Source organism: Melanotaenia boesemani, chromosome 19, assembly GCF_017639745.1.
Source record: "Melanotaenia boesemani isolate fMelBoe1 chromosome 19, fMelBoe1.pri, whole genome shotgun sequence".
Lineage (NCBI taxonomy): Eukaryota > Metazoa > Chordata > Actinopteri > Atheriniformes > Melanotaeniidae > Melanotaenia > Melanotaenia boesemani.
In genome coordinates this window covers 22,743,512-22,771,448 of record NC_055700.1, presented here as the reverse complement: position 1 = coordinate 22,771,448, position 27,937 = coordinate 22,743,512, and the positions used below count along the sequence as shown (strand labels likewise).

General features: G+C 37.9%; 1 protein-coding gene across 11 annotated transcripts in view; it reads right to left on the bottom strand.

Annotated features, from left to right (window-relative positions):
- The window catches only part of vav2 (vav 2 guanine nucleotide exchange factor), a 221,603-nt gene that overhangs the window by 50,985 nt on the left and 142,681 nt on the right, over window positions 1-27,937 (bottom strand). For all 11 annotated transcript variants that reach the window (XM_041970978.1, XM_041970983.1, XM_041970980.1 and 8 more), the window contains 2 exons: window positions 13,678-13,736; window positions 3,942-4,010 (listed from right to left, as the gene is read on the bottom strand). In XM_041970978.1, coding sequence (XP_041826912.1) covers window positions 3,942-4,010; window positions 13,678-13,736 — 128 coding nt within the window. The remainder of the gene's footprint in view (window positions 1-3,941; window positions 4,011-13,677; window positions 13,737-27,937) is intronic.

Here is a 27,937-nt window from a genome sequence, read left to right as displayed (position 1 = left end):
CAGACTGCCTCACAGTCCCGTGGGAGGAAGGGATACCAGCAGCGAATGAGCTCAAGTACACCGAGCTGGCAGTAAAGAGTAGGGAGGCAGGCTGGGTAGCAGTCATCCATCCAGTAGAGGTCAGATACAGGGGCTTTGTGGGGAAGTCATTGATCCAGCTTCTGAGGATGGCTAGAGCAACTGGGGTGAGGCTAAAGGACTGCCAGAGGAAGCCAGGAAGGCAAGCTACTGGTTGTGGCTTCGGAGGAGGGACAGGAATTAGAGAAACAACCCCGTTAATCCAAGAGTAAGGGTCAGCTGCAGGGGGTGGCAGGGAGACATCCCCATTTAGCCACTGCCCTTCAAGCAGGAGATGTGCTGGGTAGGGGGTGAAACATCAATGAACGGTGGTTTCAGCTGACTCGGAAGGCACTGGAGGAGCAACAGCAGGCTGAGACACAAAGCAGGGATGCTACCACCTGTGCAGATTACTGACGCTTATTTTTTTCATCTATTTAGTTGGACCCTGAATAAAATAAATGCTTAGTCAACATTTTTTTTTTTTGCACGAGCTGCTGGATCAGTGATATAACATTAAGTCTGCTCCCATAATCTCTCTTTTTAAAGCCTCTAGTTTAAATCCATTTTTGTAGACTTAGACATCAAGCACTTGATGTTTTCTGTCCTCGCACGACTGAAATTAATGATCCAATTTAAGTAGATTGCTAGTTTTTGCTATGAAAAAAGTTGTTATACCCTTGCACACAGCTTTATATTTTCATGCTCAGTATTTGTGAGGACAATAATACCGTTTTATTTCTTACATGCTGTTGTTTTTATGAGACTGCATGTCCTGCCATTGCACTATTTTCTACCTTAGGGGAAAAGAATGGTTTTACATCCATAAAGCATGACTATTATCACTGTGGAAAGATAATCATTGTTCTCACCCTCACTCTTGCAGTTCAGTCATGGACCCATCATAAATCACACAATCATCAATATTTCAGGCTAATTAATAAGTCTTTGAGAGCAGAGTTATTGCTAGCGTGACCTACGTGCAAAGTGTGTCCAAGTGCATTAGGAGCAGGGCCTGCTGATGAATCAATTATGTGTCAGTCCATTGATGGAAAAAAAAGCTCCCTTTAGAAGGTCAAGAGCAGCCATACTGCAGAGCAGCATGGGTAATTTAACAGGACCCTGCCCTCTGCACCTAGAGGGCACACATCGAGCACAGTGCTGCAACACTCCGGACCATTTAAGAGAAACAAATGAACTCAACATTCTGGCTCAGTGAAGCCGCTGCCATGGTTACAGCAGGTCAATATCAATCATGAGAGACTAGAGATTTTGGATGTCAAAGGTTGCTATGACAATTTCTTAGAAGATAGCAAGCATCCTAACCTACATTGCTCACTTCACATACATATACTAGCTGCTGGGCTCAATGACACTTGTTGCCATGGATACAAGCATTCATTGCATCTACTGGACTCTTTCCAAATTTAACATTTATTTATGATAGAGCCCTGGCTTAACATTTCAAATACTGTGAATAGTAAATTGAAAAATTAAACATTATTTTCAATATTTTAAGCAGGACTGGTTTTGTTATTTTTTGTTTAATTCAAATTTACAGTGGAAATAAAGACAAAAAGCAACATTTAAAAGTTTGAGCACTTCAATGAAAGATATCAGATATATTTCATTAAATTCTTGGATTTTTTTCCGGCTTTTCAGGCCTGTGGGTTGTTCCCATTTCACTGTGACTGATTCCAAAGCTTTTTGAATATATCAGAAATAACAGCCATGAGCTGCCAAACTTATGGAGCTTCACTAAGAAGCTGTCCAGCACTCCAAAAATTAAAATATGATATAATCACATGGGAAAAGAAAGCTACAAGAGGACTGCAAAGCTTGGTGGTATTGATTCAGTTTGTGGTGTACCTGAGGAACATTAGTTAAAGACCATGATGAAGTTTAAGAGGTTGATCGCATCAAGAAAACATAACCATAACAAATGTAATGTAAACAATCATTACTGAATGAGCCCAGATAAGCTGGGAGAACCTATCACTCACTATGGGAGTCGTTTTTGATGGTAAATCATGTTTTTTGTAGGAGTGAACATCAGTTTGATGGCATCCTGGCAACCATCAGAGGACATAAGCAAAAAACTATAAAGACTCAATTAATGATTTGAGTATAGACTACCTTTAAGGACTAAAGGACTGGTCTGGAAAGAAACTTTCTTTGGAAAGATGGTGCAATGCCGTATTGTGCAATAACACCAGCACAAATATAGGAAACTTATCAATTCATGTGGACAGATGAACAGAACTTTCTAGCGACAGAGAGCAAGAAACTAGAGAAAAACAACTAATTTTATGAAAAAAAACACCCCTGCAACTGTTAAGGATGGAAGTAGAATTATCATGCTTTGGGCTTGTGTTGGAACTAGAAGCAAAGAAAGCCTTTTACCAATAGAAAGGTGAAATATTTAAATTAAATAACAGAAAAATAATTGTCACATAGTTAATGACGGGAAAAAAGCACAGCTTCTACAGCAAATTAACAACCAACAACACCACCATGAAGGACTACTTCCAGAGGTGCAGCAGCAGTTTTTGGTGGCGTTAACAGTCCTTTAGTCTTAATATTATTGATAATCTGTGAAAGGATTTAAAAAGAGCAGGGCCTCTGAGACGAGAATTGCACAGAACTGGAAGCCTTTTGCAGGAAAAACTCAAATAAACAAACCCAAAGGACTCTAGGCAACAGAAGTATTGAAAGGCTGTGGCACTTGCCAACAGGGTTTATCTAAGCACTGACCATGCCAAAAGCTGCTCTTTGTGCAATGTTGATCCCATAAAAGAAAAAAAGTAACATTGGTTAATATATTGATATATTAAATTGCTGTTATTTTTTACTTTATTAGCTGTAGAAAAAGAATCTTTTTCCTTTTCAACAAGCCATGGGATGCAAAAAACTATGTAATCTAGTGTCCTGCCTGTTTGTTCGAATGTGACTGAGTAATATTTGAACCCTAATCCAGAATTAGCCTGCTTGGCTGCAGCTCCTATCCTCCATCCTGCAGCATCCGCTAAAGAACATCACACTGCATTCAGTGGGTATACATCTATAGCATGCATGCTCTTCTGTCTATCTATTACACTTCTCCTCCCTATCTTTCTATGATAAATGACACCCTTTTCAGAGCAGTTAACTAATTATTCTCCATTAATCTGAGTCAAGCAGCTGCTGTCATCATTGTCGCCACCTCGAGGGCATACAGCTCTCTTTCACTTAAAGCAAAACCCACCTAATATTCACCAAAAACAGAAAAAAAGCTGCTGAGACAGGAGGAGAAACAGCCACTCCTAAATCCAGAGCTGCGCTGATGTCACCATGGCAACAGGCAGAGTGACAGAGGGTTTCGTGTTTATGTAATTAAGCAATTAGCAGATACTGGAAGAAGTGGCAATCACAGCTCACATATCACAAGATATGTTAAATACATGCGATAAAACTCCAGATGCTCTTTATAAGTGTCTCCAGTTTGTCTGCATTCATTTATACCACATAAAACAAAATAGATTCAGCTTCTCTTTACTGTAGAGAAATCCTGTTACCTGTAAAATGCAGATAGCACAGTCTTTTTTTTGCAAAGAAATAACATTTTTTAGTATTTTTAAATATAAAATTAGCCTGAATTTGTTTTGCATTTGAGGGTTTGTGGCTACAGACAATACAGAAGAAAATGAAAACATAAAAAAACTAAGATAACTGAGCCAAACTATTTAATTTCAGATTTTAAAAATTATAATTCATGTAAGAAGAGACTGAAGTTACAGAAGGCATATGGTTAAGGTTAAGGGAAGGCCTCCAGATGAGTGATGCAATGTCCCCCTTGGTGATACAAACCAGCCTGTGTGGGTGTTTTTGGTAGAATGCACACTTACTCTGCCAACTCCTCCAGGCTGCGGTACACATCATCCTCATTGAGAGCTGTGTCCTCAGATGGAAAAGGCCTGGTGCACACACACACACAAAAAGAAAAAACACAGAGAGAGAGGGGGGATTACAAAACAATTTATCACTGCACACACCCCACCGTCCATCCCAGGTAGAAAAACAGCCCGTCGTATATTTTGTGTTCCATCTGTCGTCTTGTCATTCAGTGCTCTATCACTTTAGCAGTAAAGCAGCAGGATGTATTCAACAGAGGGACCCCATCAGTCACAAACAACGATGTCAAAACACATCTAAACATGGTGAATGACAGATAAGGAGCCTGTCATCTGTCACACAACCAACTTTCGAAGGAATTCAGGGAGGAAAACAGAAGTTTTTTTGTCAGATGCATAGGCAGGTGTCATCCAAACCCTGTCAAGGTTCGCTGAGTTTTCAAAAGATTGTAGAGGAAACTGTAAAGCACTTCAAAACATAGAAGAATGACCAGGTTTGCAGCTGTAATTTTTCTGCGGCAGAGCGTGGCCTTCACTGCCTGCCTTAAACAAATATCGATGAAAGACAAACTGAGAACAAAACAGTGGCATGAATAAAAGTTGTCATGTCAGCTCACTGAACAGTAATCATAACGATTCATGCCGATCCCCTTCCAAAATTTTTCATTGCTGCTCACACTGTGTCAACAAACAACTGCTAAAGGGAGGTGGCAAAAAAAGGATGACTAATGAATTAGCTCATTAAATAGTGAGGATTTCTCTCTCTAATATATTTGAAAATACAGTATCAATTATCTGAAGCAGTTTTAGAAGTGCAGGATTAGTTTTTAAATGGCCAACCATGTTACCTTACCCCCACCCTGCCAAAGAGCTGATTATGATTGCTACAAATTAAAGCCTATTAGCTTGATACCATGCACAATTAAAAACAGCTATTAAAATCAATGAGGTCATAACCTGTGCAACAACACTGAAGTTACTGAGATGTAGTGTGTTTGATTTGACTTAGACACTACAACATTAAACATCCCTGAAAGGGAAATCTTAATTGCACTCAGAGTACATCTTGCATTGCTTAAGAAGGAGATGGAGAGCAGAGGGAGCGTAGGAGGACACTGAAGATCACCAGTGAGAAGCAAGATGTCGGCTATATGTTGAAATAACTGAGTTTTGAAACATCTGGAGTTTCTGAACATGTTTCTTATCAGCATTATGAGTCAAATGTCAATCATTTTGGCTTTTTTGTTTTTAATCTGAAAGCAGTTTATTCTGGTTAAAAATTATACACCGCAAAGCTGCATTCAAACTTGCAAACTTGTTATCACATAGTAACGGCAAAGGTTCAATTCTGTGACTTAAACATGTTTTAAGCTTGTAAACCTGTGCTCTGAAATAATCTCAGACTCACAAGCAGTACCACTGGATATCATCAGTATAAATTTGATATGAAATGAAATTCAATTGGTTTATTAACTTTCTTAGGAGCAGAGAATATATCAAGAACAGCATTAGGCCCAGAACAGAACCCTGAAGGACTCCACATAAAGACTAAATGTCTCTGAATTTTAGCCTAATAATCTAATTAATTCATAGCCTGAATCTTCTGTTAAAAAGGTAAAAAATTAACCTTTTAAAAACTGTTCCTGAAATCCCCACCAAATCCTGAATCCTGTTAGTTAAGATGCTGTGATCAATGGTATCAAAGGCCAAAATAAAGTCGAGCACAACATAAACAGTGAACTCTCCAGTGTCTGCAGCCAACACCGACGGGCAGTTTCAGCAGAGTGCATCTTATAAATAAACCGGACTGAAATTAACAATAAATGCTTTGCTGCTCCGAGAAGTACAATGTTCAGCTACTACTTTTTCCACAAAATAAAGGAATAGTCCAGAATATCCTGATAAACTAAACATAAATGTGTGAAACAAATATCTCTTGTTATGCAAGTGGACAATAAGGCATTAAATTCACATTAAGGCGTTAAAAGAAACACTGATATGTCGTTCAAGTGAGTAAAACTTTTTATTAGTTGAAATTTGGAGACTACAATAAATTGTTTTAGACATAATATGTTTAATTATACTGCTAAATGGGACCTAATTTGAGAAAGAAATCATCTCATTATAAGTATTGGTTAATTATCTTTAGCTGGTAATTTCTGTCACCTCTCATATACAAATTAACGACAAAAAGGGAGAATACACTCAGAAACAAAGGAGGGTCTTATTCAGACTCTGTTTACCACAACAGGTCACTATAGTAGCCAAAGCAATGACTATGTAGGAATTCTCAGTATGACTGGAATGCATAATAAACCAATTTATTCAACCAACTCCTCCATCCATTGTATAAAGCAGGGGAGACTGCATTCAAGAGCTGTATTTGTAACACAATTTTAACTTTCCAAACCACCAGTTGTCATACTAACACATGGAAGATTTGCTTCAAGAAATTTGTTAATTTGTTATTATTTTGCTTTGTCTTTAACTAAAGTAAAGCCCTAACAATGTTTCATTTAATTCAACTGTGTGCCAGACAGGTAATAATACCCTAGTGAAACATGGCTTAAAAATAATTTAACTAAAGTAAAAGGAGTTGCTCTAAATCAAATTGAGTATTGATTTAGAGAAGTTGGACAAAACAGTAGAAGCAAATGTCTTGAGGATCTTGCACAATATGTTTGCATGTAAAAAGAAGATCTAAAAAGTTTGGAAAAGCATTGAAGTTATCATGTATCATGAGGTAAATTAACATATTACACATGAAAACCCACATGTAATGTGTGATAACCTTCATAATATCTTATCAAGAAAATCAGTATTTCCCAGATTTGCTTTGTTTTAACATTATTTTTATTCGTAATTTGCTTTATTTAACCATATTCAGAAATCATATCACAGTAGTGAAAGACAAGCAAGAACAAGTAGCATCTGTATCTGTGATGCAACTGTCTAGACAGGGAAGTGAGTTTAGTGTCACAGACAAGACCTTTAAAGCTCTCACGGAAGCACTCAAGTCTCTGTTCGCACTCAGCTTCACTGTGTTTAATCCCAAGATATCATCAGATGACTAAAACACTTTCCTGTGGTCTACATCCGCCTAAAGACACATCTGAAGTGGCCTGAAAGTATAGAGAGAGCTTCTTTTTTTAGTTTTGTGCAAGTTTCTGTGTTTGTGTGTGTGTTTGGGTGTGTGTGTGTGTGTGTGTGTGTGTGTGTGTGTGTGTGTGTGTGTGTGTGTGTGTGTGTGTGTGTGTGTGTGTGTGTGTGTGTGTGTGAAGCTATATAATTAAACAGCGGTCACACTGAAAGAGTAAGTTGTCAAGTTAATAAATGGTCAGCGAGATAATCAAAGGTCAGCCAACACACACACACAAACTACATTATTCTTTAATCTGCTACATTTTTATCACATTTTAGAGCCATCATTTCATTAAAACCTTTTTTTCAAAGGCTAATTACAAGTATACAAAAATCTGATCTAATTTATATTATTTTCTCCCTCACGGTTATGAAGAGAAGAAGGAGCCTCCCCCAGAGTGTAATAACACGCCCACTTCAGATGAGCCCCTCCAATGAAGTGTGCATTATATTTTAAGTTATTAATGGAGTCCCGCCGAGAAAAATCTAATTACGTAGTAGTTTGTGGAGCAGTTTGCACATTTCTAGTGTCCAGGGCTGCAGTTTTCATTCCCTTTAATAGTGCAACAAGGTGTAATTGACATTTGTGCATAATTTCATCAGAACACCTCTGATGAGCTGTCTCTAGGCAATTTATTGCTGCTCTATGGCAGATGTGGTGCTCATGTCTGTACCCTGTGTAGTAATCCAGAGAAATTTTATTCAGAGAATGCCAGTGTAATTATACTCCTGGCTGTTCCTCAACACTGATGTTTTTAATGGTGAATAGTGGTTTGCTGTTCAGTTTAATTTGATTATAACTGACTTTTGCATGTTGAAAAAAAAGTATTTCACTTTCATTTCTTTCATAGATTCATCTAACACTTCAAGTCCAACCAGGGGTGTAAAACTGTAAAACAGATCAATTTAATGCTTAAAAAGCCAAGTGCATCAATCCTAAATTAAAATAGCGAATCAGTCAGTAATGCAGCAGTCATGTATAATATATGGACAAATAAGGTATTGTTATTTTTTTAAGTTTTTTGTTCTACCAACTATAACTTCTTATCTGATCTATGGTCACTCAGCTATACCGTGTTTGTTAGAAGTAAATTCTAAGATATGTTGAGACTTTAAAAGGAGAAAGGTTTATGCTATATCCTGCTTCAATGTAAAAAAAAATCTTTAGTTTTAGTTTACATTGTGTGAACATTGTAAAGCTCAGTATACAAAATATTTTTGTTAAAATGACTAACTGTTTTTCATTTAAAGCTCTGGGTGAAAATTCTTTTAACTGATTTTTCTGATTTGTTATAAATTATTTATTTGTCGCTTTAGCTTTGTTCAGTTAGCTTTAGCTTTGTTCAGTCAGCTTTAGCTTTGTTCAGTTAGCTTTAACTTTTTACTGTTAGCTTTGGCTTTGTTCAGTTAGCTTTAGCTTTGTTCAGTCAGCTTTAGCTTTGTTCAGTTAGCTTTAGCTTTGTTCAGTTAGCTTTAGCTTTGTACAGTTAGCTTTAGCTTTGTTCAGTTAGCTTTGGCTTTGTTCAGTTAGCTTTAGCTTTGTTCAGTTAGCTTTAGCTTTGTTCAGTTAGCTTTAGCTTTGTTCAGTTAGCTTTAGCTTTGTACAGTTAGCTTTAGCTTTGTACAGTTAGCTTTAGCTTTGTTCAGTTAGCTTTGGCTTTGTTCAGTTAGCTTTAGCTTTGTTCAGTTAGCTTTAGCTTTGTTCAGTTAGCTTTAGCTTTGTACAGTTAGCTTTAGCTTTGTTCAGTTAGCTTTGGCTTTGTTCAGTCAGCTTTAGCTTTGTTCAGTTAGCTTTAACTTTGTACTGTTAGCTTTAGCTTTGCTTTGTATTTCAGTCAACCTGGTTATGGTTAATGAGTTTAGAGTTTTTTGTGTCCTGTCTTGTTTCTTGCACCTTTGTCTTATTAACTGAATTAGTGTGTTTGACTTAGTGTTGGTCAGATTGGTTAGTTTGGTTTAATCCTTGGTATATTTCTGTTTCTTGTTTTGTTTCGTCTTCTTTGGTTGTTTCAGTTCAGTTTGGGTTTTATTATTTTCTGATTTGTATTGTGTTTTGTTTATCTTTCTTCATTCTTAAAGATTTCATATTCTGGTTCAGTTAATATTGTAATTAATCTTTCATCCGATTTTATTTAATCAGGGTTAGCCTCTTATGTAACCTGAGAGAAGGTGTGGTTACTTCCTATTTTTGGGTCACACCTGCTCCTCATTTACTGATTACTACACCTGCTTCTTTTTAGTAATCATCAAAATAAGTAATCTAGGTTATTTGTCCAGTGCCATATCTCTGTTGTTGTTCCCATGGTTTACTAGTTATTTGTTATTTTTTTATTAAAGTAAATAGTTTTTTAGTTTCAATAAAATCATTTCGGTAATGACATCCATTTGAGCTGTGGACTCTGCATTTAGGTCTTCTTTCAACCAGACTTCTTAATGGAGAACTGTGTTTTATTAAATTGTGGAGTCAGGCTGTTATACAGTTTTCTAATTAAATGAAATTGTACTGTTCAGGATTTTAAGAGTTGGTCTCAAATTAGAGCTCCATGACACAGAAGAGTGTATAAGGCACTAACCTTGTTCTGGTCAAATATAATATACGGCTGTTTGTAAGTTTTATATTGATAATCATCCACAACTGGATTTCATAACCCAAACTGAGTTGATCTGAGATCTGTTAAAACTTCAGAAAACTTGTTTAGATTGTGACAGTATCAGAAGTTTTTTTCCCCTCTATGATTTTCATCGCAGCTCTTTACTGTACCATAAAATCTTTTTCTTCTAGATTGACTGCATTACAGTAACACACTCCAGTCTGTGATCGTGCCTGCACACTGTCCTGGTGTTGTTGGCGTATGAGTGCTGTACAAAGCCGCACTGAGCTGCTCCCATTGATCACCTGCTGTCGAACAACACAACAACACTGTAGCAGTTATGTGTGAAAGCAGCTCAAATAGTCAGCAGTAGAAGGAGTTTCATGTCCCAGGACACGGCTTCGTTTCTGCAGGGGTCGATAAATCGCTGGAAGCCCAGCGAGTGAGTGCACTTTGCCACTTATTGCACCATTCCCGTCTATAGAGCTGCTCTGCTTGAGGAGAACGTGCGCAGGCTTATAATATGACTTTTGGGCCTTCTTTTTCTTGCAGGTTTGAGTTATAATAATAATATTTGTGAGAAATGATCATGCTGCATGCATTCAAATGGCCTGACGTAAAAATGAAAACTGGAAGTACAGTGTGATAACTGCATACTAATGACTAATGTGTGATGTTGTAAGTCACAATGGAGCAGAGGTGCACCTAAATAAACAGGAAATCTGGTGTGAAGTGCACCATAAACACAGTGATTGCTCACTTGAGCTGTATAATGCAGATCATTTCTGGAATGATGTGCAAAGCTGTAAAATCATATATAATTCATGTGGAGGACGAAGCCTTTTGATGATTAATCGATCAGTTATTTAACAACAGTTAACCTGCGACATTTTTAATGAGCATCTCTGCTTCTATTTATATTCTAAATTAAGCAAAGTGAATATTAATTAAACCAATAGATGTGGTTTGTTTTATGTGTTGATAGATTTACAACTAATTAAAAAATGTCAGTTTGAATTGAAACTGGTATAAAAAATAGATTTATACATTTATTTATTTATTTATTTTATAAATTATAAAAATTCTAAATTTAAAATTATCATACAATATCTATGATCATGATAAAAGCATATTCATAATTGCCCCAGGCAAGCTGCGGGCAGACCAGTTAAGTGCCTTGTCTTAAACTAGAGCCATGTTGTATTCATGCATCCAGAATTTTATTTTGCACTATTTTCTGTTTAAATGAGCAAAGCCTTTTATTACAAAGATTACATTCTCTGGTAAACATACATTGCACCAAATTATCTTTCATTCAGCACTAATAATTCCTTTCAGTATGCCACCCATGTTACACTGGACTACTGCCATACCACACCTGTATACCACACCACAACCTCCATACCATTAAAGTTGGCTATTGAACTCTTCCACCCCACATAGGTGTAATAATATTTTGCTCAAACATCAATAAATCAATGCAATGAAAGAACGAACTGCAAAATCAAAATTTAAAAGCAAATTTAAAAATCCTAATTGCATTGTGGGAGATTTTTTGAAAGCAACATGACGAGATAAACACCCTTCTTGCTGCTGAGCTGATGTGGGAAACATCATGAAACAGCAGAGATTAAGACAGGACAGAGGGATTCAGGGTTAACGTGGAGTCTGCTGAGGACAGCAAAGATAAGCAGCAGGAAAAAGGGAGGGTCTGAATAACAGGACAGAATGACACACTGACTCACACTGTGGATCATCCTGAGAAAAGCAGATTTTTGGTTAAAATAGAAAGTAAATGCTTTGATATTAAAATAAAACCTCCCTCAATAGCAGCATATTCTATACCAGTTGTTGTCAGGACCCCAATGAGGGTCACAAGATAATTTTAGGGGGTTGCCAGATAATTGTAATTAAACATTAATTAATTAAACCATTAATGAATAGGTATGGCAAGACAAGTGTATTTGTATAGCACAATTCAATGATAGGGGGATTTAAAGTGCTTCATTTAAAACTAAAACAAAAGAGAAAATAATAGGAAAGAACATTAGATAAAAACAGTATTAAAACATGATAAAGTTTTAAAAATCAAGCTTAAAAGAATTAGTGCAGACTTGGCCTTTTAAATAAAACCTATTCAAAATCAGCAGAAAACAGGTGGGTCTTGGTGAGTGTTTGTTACCTGATAAATCTTTGAAATTAACAATTTAATTTTTTTTTAACACAGTAATGCATAAACATCAAAGTTAGTACACATGCCATATTAAAAATTAGACATTATCTTTGTGAAAGGAGCTGATTTAGGGCATGTAGGTGCTTTGTCACAGCGGCGAACCACCAAAAACCACTTTATCCTCCTTAGTTATGAAGGTTCTGACAGTTTTCCAGCCTTAAATTTAGAGGATGCTGCAGGATGACCCATTTGATATATTACACAATTAATCACCAAGTCGTTGAGCAGGGGTGTGGTGTCGCGAACAACAATGCGTCTTATCTTTGGAGTCATAGCTCAAAAAGTTTGAAAACTACTGCTCTATACTACTCCATATATAAATGTGAAGAATTCTTCCATCCAGTATTATCCACATTATGGAGATGAAAACATGCTGCATATATTTCTGAGAACAGCTGAAATGTGCGAATTATAAAGTTTTAGAGCCAATCTGAAGACAACTGGAACTTAAACTTGTCTCTTTTATTGAAGGTACAGATCCAGCATGAACTATTATACAGTCAACTTGAGGATGAAAGCACTGAGCCTGTATGCTGTGCAAATTCAGTACTTGATAATGTGTCTTTAAAACACAGGGGAGGTCTAACAGAAGCCTGTGTCTTTGAATGCAGCTGATTTTGATTTAATAATAGTTATTATGAGGGCTAAGTGGGGTCAGGGAACATCCACGTTTCGTAACAGCCCTACTGGATCACGCAGTCTGTGGCCATGGATTTGTTTTTGTTATATGCTCCTCTGCATATCTGCAAAGTCTGTAGTGGGAACAGTAAGAGACAGGAAATAACTGAAGGCTATATTAGATATTAAAATGAGTATGTGGGCAGCCCACGTTGGCCCGTGTTGGACATAATAAATGTTGAACAGCAGTCACTTTTACTGAAATTCAACTCCACAGGGAAGAAGTTGGAACTGTAAACGTCTCAGAGACTGGCAGAACTATGAAAATGATACGACTATAGTGCTCTGTGTACACATGGTAAATCAATATCCTTAGTATATGTGGTGTATTGATTTGTTTACCCTGTGTACAAGTGGACAAATCATAGTTGCTGCATGTCGCCCATTTACACAGTAAATTTAACACACGTATAAATAAAGCAGAACATGCAGCTTGTATATGCGGACCAGTAAAGAGTTTTCTGTCAAATAAGAATATATTTTGACAGTCAGAATGGACAGGCAGTGATAAACCAGCACTCAGCAGGTTGTGTTTCTCTTTATTAATAACAAGGGACCTGCTCCTGCTTTTTTTTCTCCTTTCATTTCCTGACATGGCTCCTAATGGGTGCACACCATCAACTTATTACTCAGACAGATAAAATGGCTTTTTATGTGGCACCTACAAGCCACCAAGCTCCAAGCACATTGAGCAAATAAAGAGAGATCAGACGCCCACTGCAGCTGTGATAAAGGAGTGTGAAAGACTACCTCAGTCTCTCTAGTGTTTGTATGAAATGACCACCCTTGCATACAATGAAGTATTCTGACTCAGAAAGACAAACTGCTGTTTGAGTGACAGATGGAAATGTGTTGTGGATTATCTTGCTCTGCAAGACAGTACAAAGCTAAAAGCAGCATCTAATTGCCTGAAATGTAAATTGGCTTTTAAAGGAGAATCATTTTTAAAAGCATCATCCATTTCAATACAAGCATAGAAAGAAAAAGTGGAATAATTTTATCCAAATGGTTTCTCTGCTACTGATATTCTGCAGTGTTTATTTGCAGCTGAAGTGATGAATGAGTGAGTCATGCATTAGACACATACCTGATGCCCTTGATTTGTGCAATGCTGTGGTGGGAGATCCTCGACAGAGCAGAGATGACCTGCAAACAAACAAATATTTAACTGATTATTTATAAGTCACTGTCTATTTAAAGTTATTAGGAACAATTGTTGTAGCTAATCAGTCAATCACACGGCAGCAACTCAATGCTTTTAGGCAGGTGGACATGATCAAGATGACTTATTAAAGTTCAAACTAAGTACCAGAAATGGGAAAGAAAAGGGATTTAAGAGGCATTGAACGTAGCATGGTTGTTCCTTTCAATGTGGCAGGCAACAAAGTTTATTTATTGGTCTGACTGGTCCATGAAACTCAGTAGATCAGTAGCCCGACTAACACTGGGCCAGCCACTCAAGCTTTCAAGCGCCACCCATTTTCAGTGTTCCCTGTGCCTCAGTAATTAATTTATCCAAATACTCAGCACAGAACTTTCTTTCCAGACCACCAGCCAATGAAACAAGGTGGTCTGCGGCCCATTGGTTCTCCTCTTAACTGACACCAGGCTGAACCAATCAGATACTTTAAACTTTGTTTGGCTCTAAGCCAGTGGACACAGCTGCCAGTCAGAACCAATTAGAGAAAATGGTAAGGAGGCACTGTGAAACGGCATAAATAAAACAAAAAAAAAACAACAAAAACAAAACAACAACAAAAATGAATGAAAATCATCACATACACGTCCTGGTTATTTGTGTGTTACAAAATTATTTTATGAATTTACAGGTCCCCTTCTGGTCATTAAGACATTTCTAAATGTTTCCGGTTAATGTTTAATTTTTAGCCCTGAACATCAACTATGCTGTCTTCTCGTCCACCAGATCAGACCAATCAGTTCAATCTGATCTGTTGCTCGGGTAATGAATGTTATGAAATCACAGCGAACATTAGCGATTTCAGAACTTGCTTTGTTGTGTATAATACTTTGCTCATGTTGAATTTGTTACTTACAGATTATTCTTTCAAATGTTTTCATGGACTCCATTTTAACATAAGCTATCAGTGGTTCTACTCCTGAATTACATTTTTTAAATAGCATTATTTTTGTTTTTATTTTAATTGATTTTACATATTTTTAACATAATGAAAAAAATAATAATAATAAACCATAATCTTCAGTAATATCTTCCATGACATTACTCTTAAAATTGATAATGTCCTTGTCATCTGCAAATAATTTAAACACCTTTCAGTATGTCATTACATACAGTGCAAAGAGTGGGTGGATTGATTTCAATCCTAAAAATTGATTAAATTGATATAAAAGCAATAAAAAGATAAAAACAAGTCCTCCGAGGCAACAAATAGAAATATTCTCCACAGAGCCATTCTCAAACTGTTTCAGATGTTAAAAAGTTAAAAGCTAAGATGATCATTGCAGCTCCACATTTCCTATGAGGGGGAACATTAGCTGTTTGTCTCTTAGCAACCCCTTTCAAGCACATTTAACTCCACATACAACTCCATCTACACATAAAGCAGTCTGTAATGTTTACAGTGGCATTCAAAGACGTAGTGTGGGTGAAGAACGGGTGCTACTTCAGCTTTATCGTGCATAGCAAATGATGATCCCTTGTTTGACCTCATATTATTTTGTCTTTTACACAGAACTAAAAGATAGAATTGCATAACTAAAGACAAAACTGATTAAACTTTTATAGAGATCCGGGTGACGTTCTTAAAAATGCAAAATACTGGATTAGATTTGGTGGAAGCTGCATGCTCCCAGCAGCCACCGCCCTCTCAGATTTCTGTGTAATTTCCTCACAAAAATACTGCAATCAGTTTTTGGTACAAAAAGGTTTAATATGTTCCTGTTTCGATTCAATCCTGCTTACAAGACACACACAAGTGAGTTTATGGTCGAGTACTGCAGATGGCATGCTAGCAGGCTAATTTAGGAAGACGAGGGAATCACCTAACCCAGAAAACACACACACACATGCACACACATTTGACAAAACACAACCCTGTCTCCTACGCCTCATTACCCACTCCTGGGTGTGCTTCAGGTTGCAGCACCGTGGCGATGCCAGATGTCTCCCTGTCAGGGAGGAGAAAATTGTTATCTCAACCCCTCTCTTCCCAGGCAGGTGTGTCACCCACAACTCCCTCTTCTCTAAGCACACAATACCACAGCTTTGCATCGATGGTATTTATCATTCAGGTTGAGTCCGTGCTAATGGCTGCCATGAAAAGAGGACCTTTAGAGCACTTCTGCTGAAGAGCTGTTGACCAAAACCTTTAACTCTCTCTCTATTAGGGGGGTTCTCGTGTTAATCAGTTGCAAAAAGTGTTGAGATTATATTCATTTACATCTCTATGCTCGAAAATCTGACAGGGTGAGAAAGGGTTATTTGGGGGTCTAGATATGAGAAAAGAGAGACAAAGATAAGCAAAGAAGGGAGAGGAATGGTTTGCAAATGAAGCATGGTGTGTACGTTTAGTGGCGGGTCAGAGATTTTAAGAAATCACTGTGGATAAATCCATTGTGCTGCCTGGTGGCACTCTGCCCGTCTGGCATTAAAGCAGGGCAGGATCACACATGGCAGACAGCAGCCTTGTCATGATATTTTTTAGCCTTATTAGCCTAAATTTTCTTCAGAAAAGTGAAACAGACTAAATCAGTTGTAGAAATTGAAAACACAAAGATAAAAAATGTGAGAGGGTAAATTTGGTATTTAAAAGCAATTAATATTTAATGTTGCCTGGTGCTGGATCTGACAAACACAGCTGCCCTCAGCTCGCAATAGTCCAGGTTCAAAGAATGGCGGAGGAACTGGCTTCAAGCCAGATGGGTCACAGGAGGACTGGAGCCTGGAAAGCCTGGAGAGAAGAGCCGCGAGTGTGCCAGCGCTGCACGTTAGCGTGACTTTCACACATTACAGAGTAAGGTTCATTAATATTAAAACTCAAGTTTCTTCAACATTAAGAGTTTGCTCACAGTTTATGGCCTTGCGTGTGATAACAAAGGGTGTCATTTCCCCTGGTTTTGATCTAACGCTTATTTGAAATATATTGGTAATTAAAAATATGATTTCATCTACATATGAGATTTCAAAACTGAAGAGATAACTTATAAATGGAGTATCCCCAAGAGAGGTTGTCTTCTTGAAAGTCTTTAATTAAAGAAAAAAAAATAAGAAAAGAAAAGGAACTCCTTTCATGTGTTTCTTAATGCCACTCCTCTTACCTTCTAGCCTTTCCTCAAAGGTGGCCTGTATGTCTGATTGTACTTTCTTCTGTTTGCCCATGTTTTCTGTTTCCCTTCCTGCCTCCAATCCACTCTCCTCACCCTCTTCTGATCCTTTGATGCAGCCAGAGCCTTTGGATCCCTACACATTATTAATTTCCCTCTCATCTCGTACTCCCCAGGGAGTCTTAACTCACGGCAAGCCAGAAAATAAAGCCTTTTCTAACCCCATTAGGAATATGGCAGATACAAGCTGTACAATTGGGGTGATAATTTAAGTTTCTATGGCCCAAAACCATTGTCTTACCTACATCACCACCCCACAACTGTGGGCTTCAACAGCATCTATGATTTCCAATTTTTGTCAGTCAGGAGTACACAATACAGATATAAGCACTTTCTGCATGCCGCTGACATGCAAGGTTTCCAAACTATTTACCATTGCAGAGATTGTATGTGTGGATTAACTGCAAGCTGAAGCCATGTGTCTGCAAACCCGTGCCAACTTTACACATTTCCTTACCCCCACACATGTGGCCCCTGTCCCAGCTGGGTGCCAAGTCGAGCCACATGCGACCACCCTGCAGCCAATAAAAAAAGACCTGCATAACCTGGTTTCCCCCAGCAACCGGAGCTCCACTGAATATGCACTGTCATAAATTACCACTCGGATCAAAACAGACCTGCAGCCATATACTAAAACCGGTATGAGGGTGTGGCTGGGATCTGATTAACATCTGAAAACATGCACATGTGCACATGAGGATGATCTATCACGAAACACAGCCACATTGTCCTGTACTAGAGTGTATGCAAATTGGAATTTAACTGAAAGTTAACCTACATTTATTTTTTACCTCGTCTCATTTGCCGAACCCTGCTATACGAAGTATTCACACACTGACAGGGAAGCATCGCTCTGCTTATTCCTGCCTGTAAAAGAAGTAGTTGGGATGAAGCAAAAGGGGCACTGAGTAGGAGCACTGAGAGCAGATGGCCAAGAGGAAACTCTGCATGTCCATCAATAATAGACAACAATTATAGAGGAACGGCTGAGTCTGGGTGTGTGTCTTACTGCCCCACTGCCTACGGGAGTTGCTGCCTCTTTGCTAAACCTCTATTCTATTTTTGTCTCATTTCTCCTCCCTTCCTTTAAATGTGTAATTTGTTATGCAAATGTCTAATAAGCCCACAGCCTGAACACTTTTTAAGACTTTTTAGAACAAACACAAACCCAATGCATTTTATAAATGACACATTATGATCAGACATTAAGTCCTGTAGGGTGGTCTTAGAGAGCTGTCCCTCTCTTTTAGTGTTTGGTTGCTCTGTATAAACAATAGAATATGAAAGTAGAATGGATTTTTAAAAAGCAAGCATTAAAACAAATATTTGGTGAAACGGGAAATGTGTACGAAAAAGCATTAACATGCTAATTAATTTGAATAGAAACTGTTTTTATGAAAACATCCTGAATAACTGGAGAAACAACAGCTGAAAATTAAAAACATAAACTTTTGAAATGCAGTTTCCAAACACAACACCTATGTTAATCTATAAACATGCCCTGTGATGGACTGGCGAACCATCCAGGGTGTCCTCTACCACTTGCCTAACAACAGCTGGGATAGGCTCCCCTCCTGTTACATATTGGAAGCTGACTAACTCAGTTAAATTGGAACAAGAAGAAGAAGACACACATCAATTATTGGCATTTCAGCAGCCAGAAAGGACAAATCGAACACTGTGCAGAACTTTCAGATACAGGATTTAGTGGCATTTGCATTTAAGAAAAATCATGCTCATTACTTGTTGAAGTACACATTTTAGGTCGTTTTCAAACTAAATAGCCTGCTAGATGATCGGGGATGTGGTTTATGTGGTGGTTATTCTTTACCAGTTCACTTTAACACCAGACTTAGTCAAACAATCCAAACCTGTTGCATAACATTCTCCCTCTTCTCACCTGAGGTGGCACTCCATTAATAATTACTGAAGATGCACATCAGGAGTTTAGTTGTGTAGCCATATCTGCACAAATGAACCAGACTGAACCGGACCCCTTCAGAACTTTTCTAGACCCACCCCTGCATAGCTGAAGTATAAATCCTTTCTACCACCTGTCAGCTACTCTTTTAGAGGAGGGTCCTGCCAAAAAAACAATACTTTGAGATAAATATGTGCTGGTATGAACCATGAACCGCTAGATTCCTCCTTCTCACCTGACTAGTAGCACTAGTAGCAACAGAAAAGCCAATCAGCTGATCACCATCAGCCATCATGATTCATGGAACAACAGAAGACGGAGAGGAGGAGCAGACACGGGGAAGACCAGAGAGCCACTAGACCAGCCACAGGGGGGCTACGCCCATGTCTTGTTCCATCAATGTTTTTTGTTTCTCATATCCATCCATAGAGTCAGCAGGCTCATCTTTTCCATCTTGCCTTTAGACGCCTCCATGTCCCGTCATCATTACGGAGAAATCACGGATGTATTGGGCGTCATGCCATGCATGCATTAAATTTTAAAAACGTTAATGCAGTTAATTACATAAATTAGTTACCATCGTTAACGTGTACATGTCAAAAGTTTGAGTTTAAATACCCATTAAATATCATAGTTCCCCCTTGTTTTTGTGTCAGCAAGGCTGAAATGCTAATTGTAGTTTACAAAAGTGATTTTATAGGGTCTTTATTAGCCCCAACTTTGGAGAGGTAGCTTTCCCAACAAGAGGTGAAACTGTCTGTGTTGCAGCTGGGAACTGATTGCTCAAAAGGATGCATCTGGTTGAGCATCACTTTAGTGTTTCTATCTGCATCGTGAATGTGAGCACAGAAAAAGTCCTTAAGAGTGAGTCACTTTGGGGAGATCCTGAGTCCCCATGACTTTCAGAGAGTTCTTAGAATTGTTTGGTTCAAATGTCCATTTTTCATTTGTGTAATTTTTCATATTTTCCAGAATTTTAAATAGAATGGTTTAAAAGAATGGACTCCGTTACAAAAAGAAAAAACAGTCACCAGCATACCCTGTGTTCTACAAAACTGAAATCACAGCTTAAGTGTTGCTGCTGACCATGTCTTAATCCCCGGCTTCTTCCAGCTTGTCACCAAGCGAAACTCATGGCAAACTAGTTTCATCAAAATGACAGCGAGATGAGTGGATCTGAATAGTCTCACGACACCCTTAGTAGGTTTCAGTGAAATGGAGTTTGGCTGCATGAAAAACATGAATGTTTCGAAACAATAAACTGAGACTGTTTTGGACTGTTCTTAATAAAATGTTTGATAAGTGCAAATGCAAAAATAAATGCAAAGCCACATGTGGTACTTCTATCATCCTACATAAAAGGCCAAGACACAACCCGAATTTCATTTTGTGTTTGACTGCACACCACACCGGCCGGCGCATCATTGAACAATGAGAGCAGAGCGAGAAACCTCATGAATGACTTGCCCTTAGTCTCCCAGGAAACTACTGAATGCTATCAGGAGCTGGGCCTGAGTAAATCCTGATTGCAGTCAGATTGGCACCTGCCACGCTGCACTAAATCCCTTCAAAGAGGACCTTCCAGCTGCTTGATTACAGGGGATTTCACTGCATACGTTTGGGAAGGAAAAGCCTGCGGGTTGGCTCAAGGGGGCTGAAAGAGCGCTGCTGCTGACCCCAAAGACAGCCCCCCCCAGACCATGCGTGCCAAACTAAACTGCTGTATAATTACATAGAGCGTTTCGCTCACAAGGGTTACATTGATGAATCCGTGTAGCTGAACATAATGCAGATTATGCTGAGGGTTTTTAAGCCTTTCAGTAATGCATTTCCTACAACCATCGATATAGTATTGATGTGAATATGCACCAGCAGATCAATTTTAGAGCTTATTTAGCTTTAGGACCTAGAGTATTGATTTGATCTGAACTTGTGCTGCTTGATGGGAAAAGGGCAACAGTGGCTAACGTGTACAAATTGTACTCCAAAGATTGGTTCAGCCTGGTCAACACCTGCCAATGTGCTGCAGCCAGGTCCATGACCTGTCTCATTTTACGCTAAATCACCACACATGGACTTGCTCGCTTATGCATGACGACGCATGCATGTCAGAGGATGCCTGTACATGTGTGCATCAACACACACTCCGAAGGTATTAACATGGGATTTTGCAGGAGCATACACACATAACAACACACCCAGATCAATAAAGTGCTAGTGTAGAGTATAAAGGGTAGCGATAATGTTGAGTAGAAGAGGAGTTAGGTGTTAATGAACAGTTGGAAAATTAAACTGAAACACGGATATATGGACTAAGGAAAGTTCTGGCACATGACTGGCACACACACATAAGTGTCTGCAGATGTATTAGGTTATTGGAGTTCGACAATGAAGGTCTGCAAAGCATTTGAAACCAGTTATATTGTCATACTTTCAACAAGTTTCAAAATTTTGATTAGTCAAAAACATGTAAACATGCTAAAAGTCAAACACTAAGCTCAGAAATTGCTTCAAATTTAGGTGTAGGATAATAAGAAAACTGTCAAAATGTAAAACACAATGAGATGCTATTGATTCAATTCTCTTGGCAGGCAGAGTTTCTTTTCACCATCATTTAAATCAAATGGTTTAGTAAAGGAAAAGACCGAAACAGCTGAATAGCTTCTCCACAACCACTAAGTAAATCCACATTAAATCTTTCTGGACTGAGCAGGATTAACAATCATCTCAGATCAGACAACAGTAACAAAAACAGCACAAAATGATGCTGTTACATTCAACAGAAACCCATCACTTAGGAATGTTTCTCTTACAGCTCACTTACTGCAACACCAAACCATTCATAATACACGAAGAGCTGCTGTTTTGAGGTGTGGGAGGTTTGGGAATGAGTGGGTGGTGTGAAACACTTGCAGGCATTTGGTGACTCAGCAGCAGGAGTTGAACTAAGGTCCTTCGGTGAGCAGACAAAAAACATTCTTGCAGTGACGAATGATGAATGTGTGGACCTGGTTGGCTGGGCTGGTTTAGGATAGAAAAATGATTTTGCTGTTTTTGATAGCTGAGCTGCTCCAGGGATGTGAGTGTTTGGTGTTTTGCTTTGTTTTTATATAAACTTTGTTTCTGTTGTATTTTGTTTGCTTTTTAAAAATATGAATGAAAAAGGTGAAACAATAAACCCTAATAATGACTAGCAACATCTACCTGAATGTGGTGTAATATTTCTAGAAACTGAAGTGATTCCTCAAGAAGAGTTCTCTGTGTTTTCATGTGGTTGTCCACTTTAGTTATCATTTTCCTTCTTAACCCTTTAAGATATTTGATACATACAGTTTCTGAGACTGTTTTCAGTATTTTATGGAAAAAACTTTGCTCCAAACCCTGTTGTATCCAATCTGATACTTGTCTTCTGCCCCCTGTTGGATAAAATAACAATAATGCACTACAATAAATCTGACAAATCACACAGCAATGAAATGTAAATATTGAGTTTTTTTTCTTTTATTTTTTACATTTTGGCAAAGGTCTAAAAAAAAAATTCAGATTAAAAAATATGACCTTCCCCTTTTTTCTTGGGTTGGGCTTTAAAGCTTAAAATTTTATTTCTGAGTTGCTACCATTAGCAAAACACAATGCAGCCTAATTTGTTTGCTTTAAACCAGTTAATAGAAGCTTTTTTTGGCTTGGATTTGCTTAAATTTATTTGCTTTAATCAATACTGAATGGAAACTCAACGATAAATAAATCCATATCTTTTGCTCTTGGACTTCTACTTCCCAAAAAACTGAAGAATTACAGGACATCACCCTCCTGAGCTTTAAAATAGTTTGTGAAACATGATAATGATACCTGCCCTGGACATCTGTCACAACAACTAGCTCTTATTACTATTGGCTATGGTGTCAGCAAGCAGCTAACACAGCAATCAGCCAGTCGCTAACATGGCAGACTTCATGCTACTTTTGTGAGGCAACGCTGAAAATATCAGGGGAAAACCTGTATGTCTCATCTTTCATCCAACTCTATTCTGTTACACATCGAACTAATGTGAGCACTGATCTGTTTTGAGTAAATAATGACTTTATGCTCACATATTAGCTTCCACTTGGTTTTCTCAAAGGAAGTAGCTAGTTAGCGAATTAACCATTGACAGTGATATAAAAATGGACATATCACAAACATTTGGGAAAGTGCTTCAGTTTGCTTTTAGCATCACGTCTAGCTAGCATAATGTAGCATGAGGCTAGCTGGGTGAGCAACTTATGACTTGCTGCTTGCTAACACAGCTAAACTGTTTTAGTAAGTGCAAATTTAATGATGGTTATCAGGACATAACAATATTGGGATTTTGTGTTTTTGTTTGTTTGGTTTGTTTTTTGTTTTGTTTTGTTTTGTTTTTTTTGTTTTGTTTGTTTGTTTTTTAATCTATCCCTGTTGATGATGGATGACTATGGAAACTTGTGAAAAATAGTATCATTAAACACTATGACCTGCACCTGACAAGACAGAATGTTTTGCACTTTAAGTGCAATTTTCTTTTTATTTTTAGCCTTTGTATGATTGAAGGTGACTGTGAAATAGAGTATACTGTTCAGTTCTTTGTTCAGAACATTTGTCTTTTATTTATAGTCAGTTATTTTTATTTGACTTCTTCCCGTTATTTTGTACAATTAGTGCTAAATTAGTGTCTGATAAGCACATTTTAGGTGTCCTATTTGTACCAGCTGATAAACTGGTTTTAGTACAAAATATCCTATCAGTCGAGTACTAGAAGAGAGGGCTTAATATTATATGGCTTTATACAGGTGTTACATTGAAAAGAAATCAGATAATAATCCAATTATATCAGTATGCTGATTAAATAAAAAAGCAGCAGGTAGCCTATATGTCAACAGTGAAGAAAAGAATCAGATCCAGCGCAGTGGATGACATCTTTGAAGGTGAGCATGATGAAAACGGGGCAACAATGCACTCAAACTGTGCACACATTTACACATGATCTGGCAATGAATCTTGAAAGATGACGATAAGTTTTTCATATTAACACATAACGTTACGTTGAAGCTATTTTCAAATGTTAACGAAATGCAGGTACAACTCTTCTGCAGTCTTCATATGTAAAAATGCACACATTTCTTTGTTTTTCAAAGTGAACAAAGCATTTTTAAACTGCTGCATACTGACAACATTTTCAACTGTATTCGCCCCATTTTTACATCAGAGATGATCCATGACACAAAGCTGCTGAGGGCATTTGGGGACACAAGGGTTTAGGAGCTTTGGAGCAGGTTGCAGTGATAAAAGAAAACTGGGGATCATGGGAGGAAACAGGATTTCCCATGTTGTGATGAGCTGGACTCATGAGGCTTATACTTCCACACAGTCCTTATCAGACACAGGCACCTGAGCCTGCATACATGTGTATGTATGTTTGAGTGGGTGCTTGTGCGTACGTGATGGTCCAGTACATGTCACTCTGACACGGACTACTGAGACAGTGAATGGGATTAGGCCAACATGCGTAATCCAGCTGGCCTGTGGGAGGAAGGTCTGCCCACACCCCTCTGCTGGAGCAGATAAGGAAGTTGGGGAAGGCGGAGGGAACAGACTGTACAGGGTGTGTTTGGATCGGGATTTTTTGGTCTGTGTCTCATTGATTTAGTCAATTCCTTCACTTGTGAATTCTTCCACCATATAAAAGCATAATAGTAAATGACTGCAGTGGCCCTTAGAGTTCCCATTATGAGGCCTTAATGAATGGTCACAAATTAAGAACCACATTATACAAAGCCTATGGAGGATGCTAAGGTACATTACACATGTTGAGGCTCCATTCCTCTAAGATAGCTTCTATCATTTGTATTTATAGTGGTTTCCTTCTGACATTTTCATTAAAAAGTTTGTTAAAAGGATCAAGAGATTATGGGAAAGGGAAATGAGATGGTGGATACAATGGGAACCAATTTTTGCAGATAAACGACACAAACCCATAAGTACAGGCTGAATTACTGACCCTCGTACACTCTTTCCATTATTTGGATGCACTTGATGTTTGTTGGTTTTGCAGATGAGTTTTAAGTTCTGTGACTGTAAGTCAGTGTTGAAGCTACATCTGACCCTCTGCAGATTCTGAGTTCTTTTAAATCAGTAAGTAAGTCAATTATAAAACTTCCAAAAAGTCCAGCTGTGTTTATTTCATTGGATCATAGGAAGTGTTGTTTTACCAGCCGCAATTAGAGATTTTAAGATTAGCTGACTCAGAGCAGACTATGATTTTATCATTAAATATGTAATTCCACCAGTATGTGATTAAAACAATGTGTAATTAACCAGTCAATGGCTCATTTGTACCATTAAATCCAGCTGACTCAGGTTTTGTTGCAGATCATATAAACAGAAACAAGAGTTCTGCATCAATGTCATTGTAAACTTCAGATTAGGTCCACACCATTAGCGTCACATAGCGATTTTTTATATAAAAGCGCTATATAAGTATATAAGTACAGACCATTTACCTCTAAAACCTGCAGGACAGCCACCCTCCAGGAACAGAAAAATCCCCGTATGACCAAAATAATGTATAGCAAAGCATATTTGTACCAGGGTAAAAGACTTTATACTTGCTCCACTTCACAGACATGGGATGGGCTGACAATGACTATATAAATTAATATATTAATATAGTATAAAGTCATAAAAATAAAAAAACAGAAACCATATTTTATTGTCCTGGCGACATGCACTAGCATGCAACGGATGCTTATTCATAATTTAGTCTTTGTCTATTCATGCACAAGTGGAAACTTTTAATCACAAAAAATGAATCATAGGGCAGCTTATTTATACTGGTTGCAGAGACACATATGATCTTTCTTTTCATCCTTCCCTTCAACTCTGCCAGTTGGCCGTTGTCTGGAAAACCCTTATCACACAGCACAGTGTTTACCCAGTGGGGAAGATGCATGTAGCCGTGGACACCAAATATCCAACTAATAGAAAGTCACACGGGAAGCTTTTATAACCACTTCAGGGACACAGTGTAAGCTGTAAACTCTGGCATCCAAAACCCAAAGGAATATAGCCTTCACCCCTCTCTTTACAGAAGCATTTTTTTCATTGTATTAAACAGTTTCGTTTAACTTGTTTTCATGTAAATCCCAAAAATTGAAACATATCAATAACATGTTTTAAAATATTTAAATTTCTCTTGTCTACTCATACCTTATAAAGATGACGATGAGGGAAGCAGGAAGTAGGGAGGAAAAAAGCAGTGAAAAGGGGGAAAAAGGAAGGAAAAAGTTGGCCATGATAAATGCCTTTAGTCAAACAGTGACAGAGGAGCAGCAGCCCCTACCTAGAGGGCTTGTCTGATTGGCCAGCAGGGTGTTTCCATGGAAGCAGTGAAAGTGACAACTGAACAAAGGGCTTCCATTAAAGATCCTGTCCCCTTCGCTCTGCCACTATTAAGACCCTGTCCGTGGGACACCTAACGCTCCTGACAGATGAAGAGGAGAACAAGGCAACCAGGAGCAATCTGAACTATCGGCACGGATTCCATTTTACTGCTGCACCGACGTGTAGAAATGTTACGAACAGCAAATATGGTGAAAAGCACAGCTTGTGTTGTATAATAGTCTACTTTTCTTTTCCTTCTCAAAATCTGTATTGTCATTGTTATCTCCAAATGTGCAGCAACTTGACTGGAGTCACTCACACCTACAGGCTCTTCCTTTCCAGCTGCTTACACCAGGAAGTTTGTCTACAAATTGGAAACTACATTTTATGAAGAAAGAAATTCCCTAAATATAAAATCAAACTACTTAAAAATGAAGAAAAATTCCTCTTTCACAGAAATTTAATTATGCTACAAAACTAAGAAGAGATCATAATCACAGCCCTTCCACCTTTGATGATTTTGCAGAACTGGGAATGTAAAAAGATCGAAACATAGAGCTGAAATAATCACAGCTGATGAAAAATTGCCAAGAATTTGTTAATTAAAAGCAATGGCATAAAGCTGAAAATACCTAGTCATGCCACACAGGAGAACAGATGGTGAAAAAAGTAAAAAATGGCCATTTTTAAGACCTCGCCTCAACTATCTGTGCTAAAACCTCTTTAACTTTGTTGCTACACCTTATCAAAGGCGTTCTTAGCAGAGATAATATTCACATATGGTTCTGTGACTTAATAGTTCATAGCAGGGGTGCTCAAACTAGGGCCTAGCCCAATACGTTTGGCCCGCCAATTAGATATCAAACTTATTTCAAGTATGCTACACTTGAAAAACTGAGTCACGCCTTAATGACAGTCACCTTGTCAGTGAGCCAGGTGCAGTCTAACACTGACAGGCTAGTAATGTCCAACGATCAGCTTTATGTGTCCCACTATTGTTAGCAATTTGCCTTGTTGAACATTCATTGTTTGTTGCTGATGACATTTTGGACTATATTTGGTTACAATTTAGTGTCTGCAGTTACTGTTTGTTGTCCTTCTAACTATACCTTTATTGTTTTATTATTTTTTTTTTTTTGTCATATTGATGTTTAAACCATGTTATTTGCTCTGACTGAAAAGAATGCAATTGTGTGCACGAACAACAATTAAACAAACTATGATTTACATTTATTTGTGTCTCACCCTTATAATTACTATTTTTAGCCCGCAGCTTACTGGTACATTTTCAGTTTGGCTCTTGGAAAACATTATTAGTAATATATAAAGCTAGACATTTCTTGTTGCCACTTGGACTACAAACGTTTTTTATCCTAAATGATGAATCAAGTAGACGATACTGTGACTTTCAACATCCTTTTGCAAGAACTACACTCAAACAAATGAGTGTTTCAGTGGTTGGTGTAAAACAATGGAACTCACTTAAAACAGATCTTAAATGTTGTTCAAATATTCTGCAATTTAAATATAAATATAAAGAGTACATAATTAAAATGTATGAAAAGAATTGTCTGAATGGTTAAGAAAATAGAGGCATCTGCTGGATGTATTTGTGTTTTAAGAATCTACTGTTGATGAGGCTGTCCTGTTCGTTTAGAAATGAGGATGG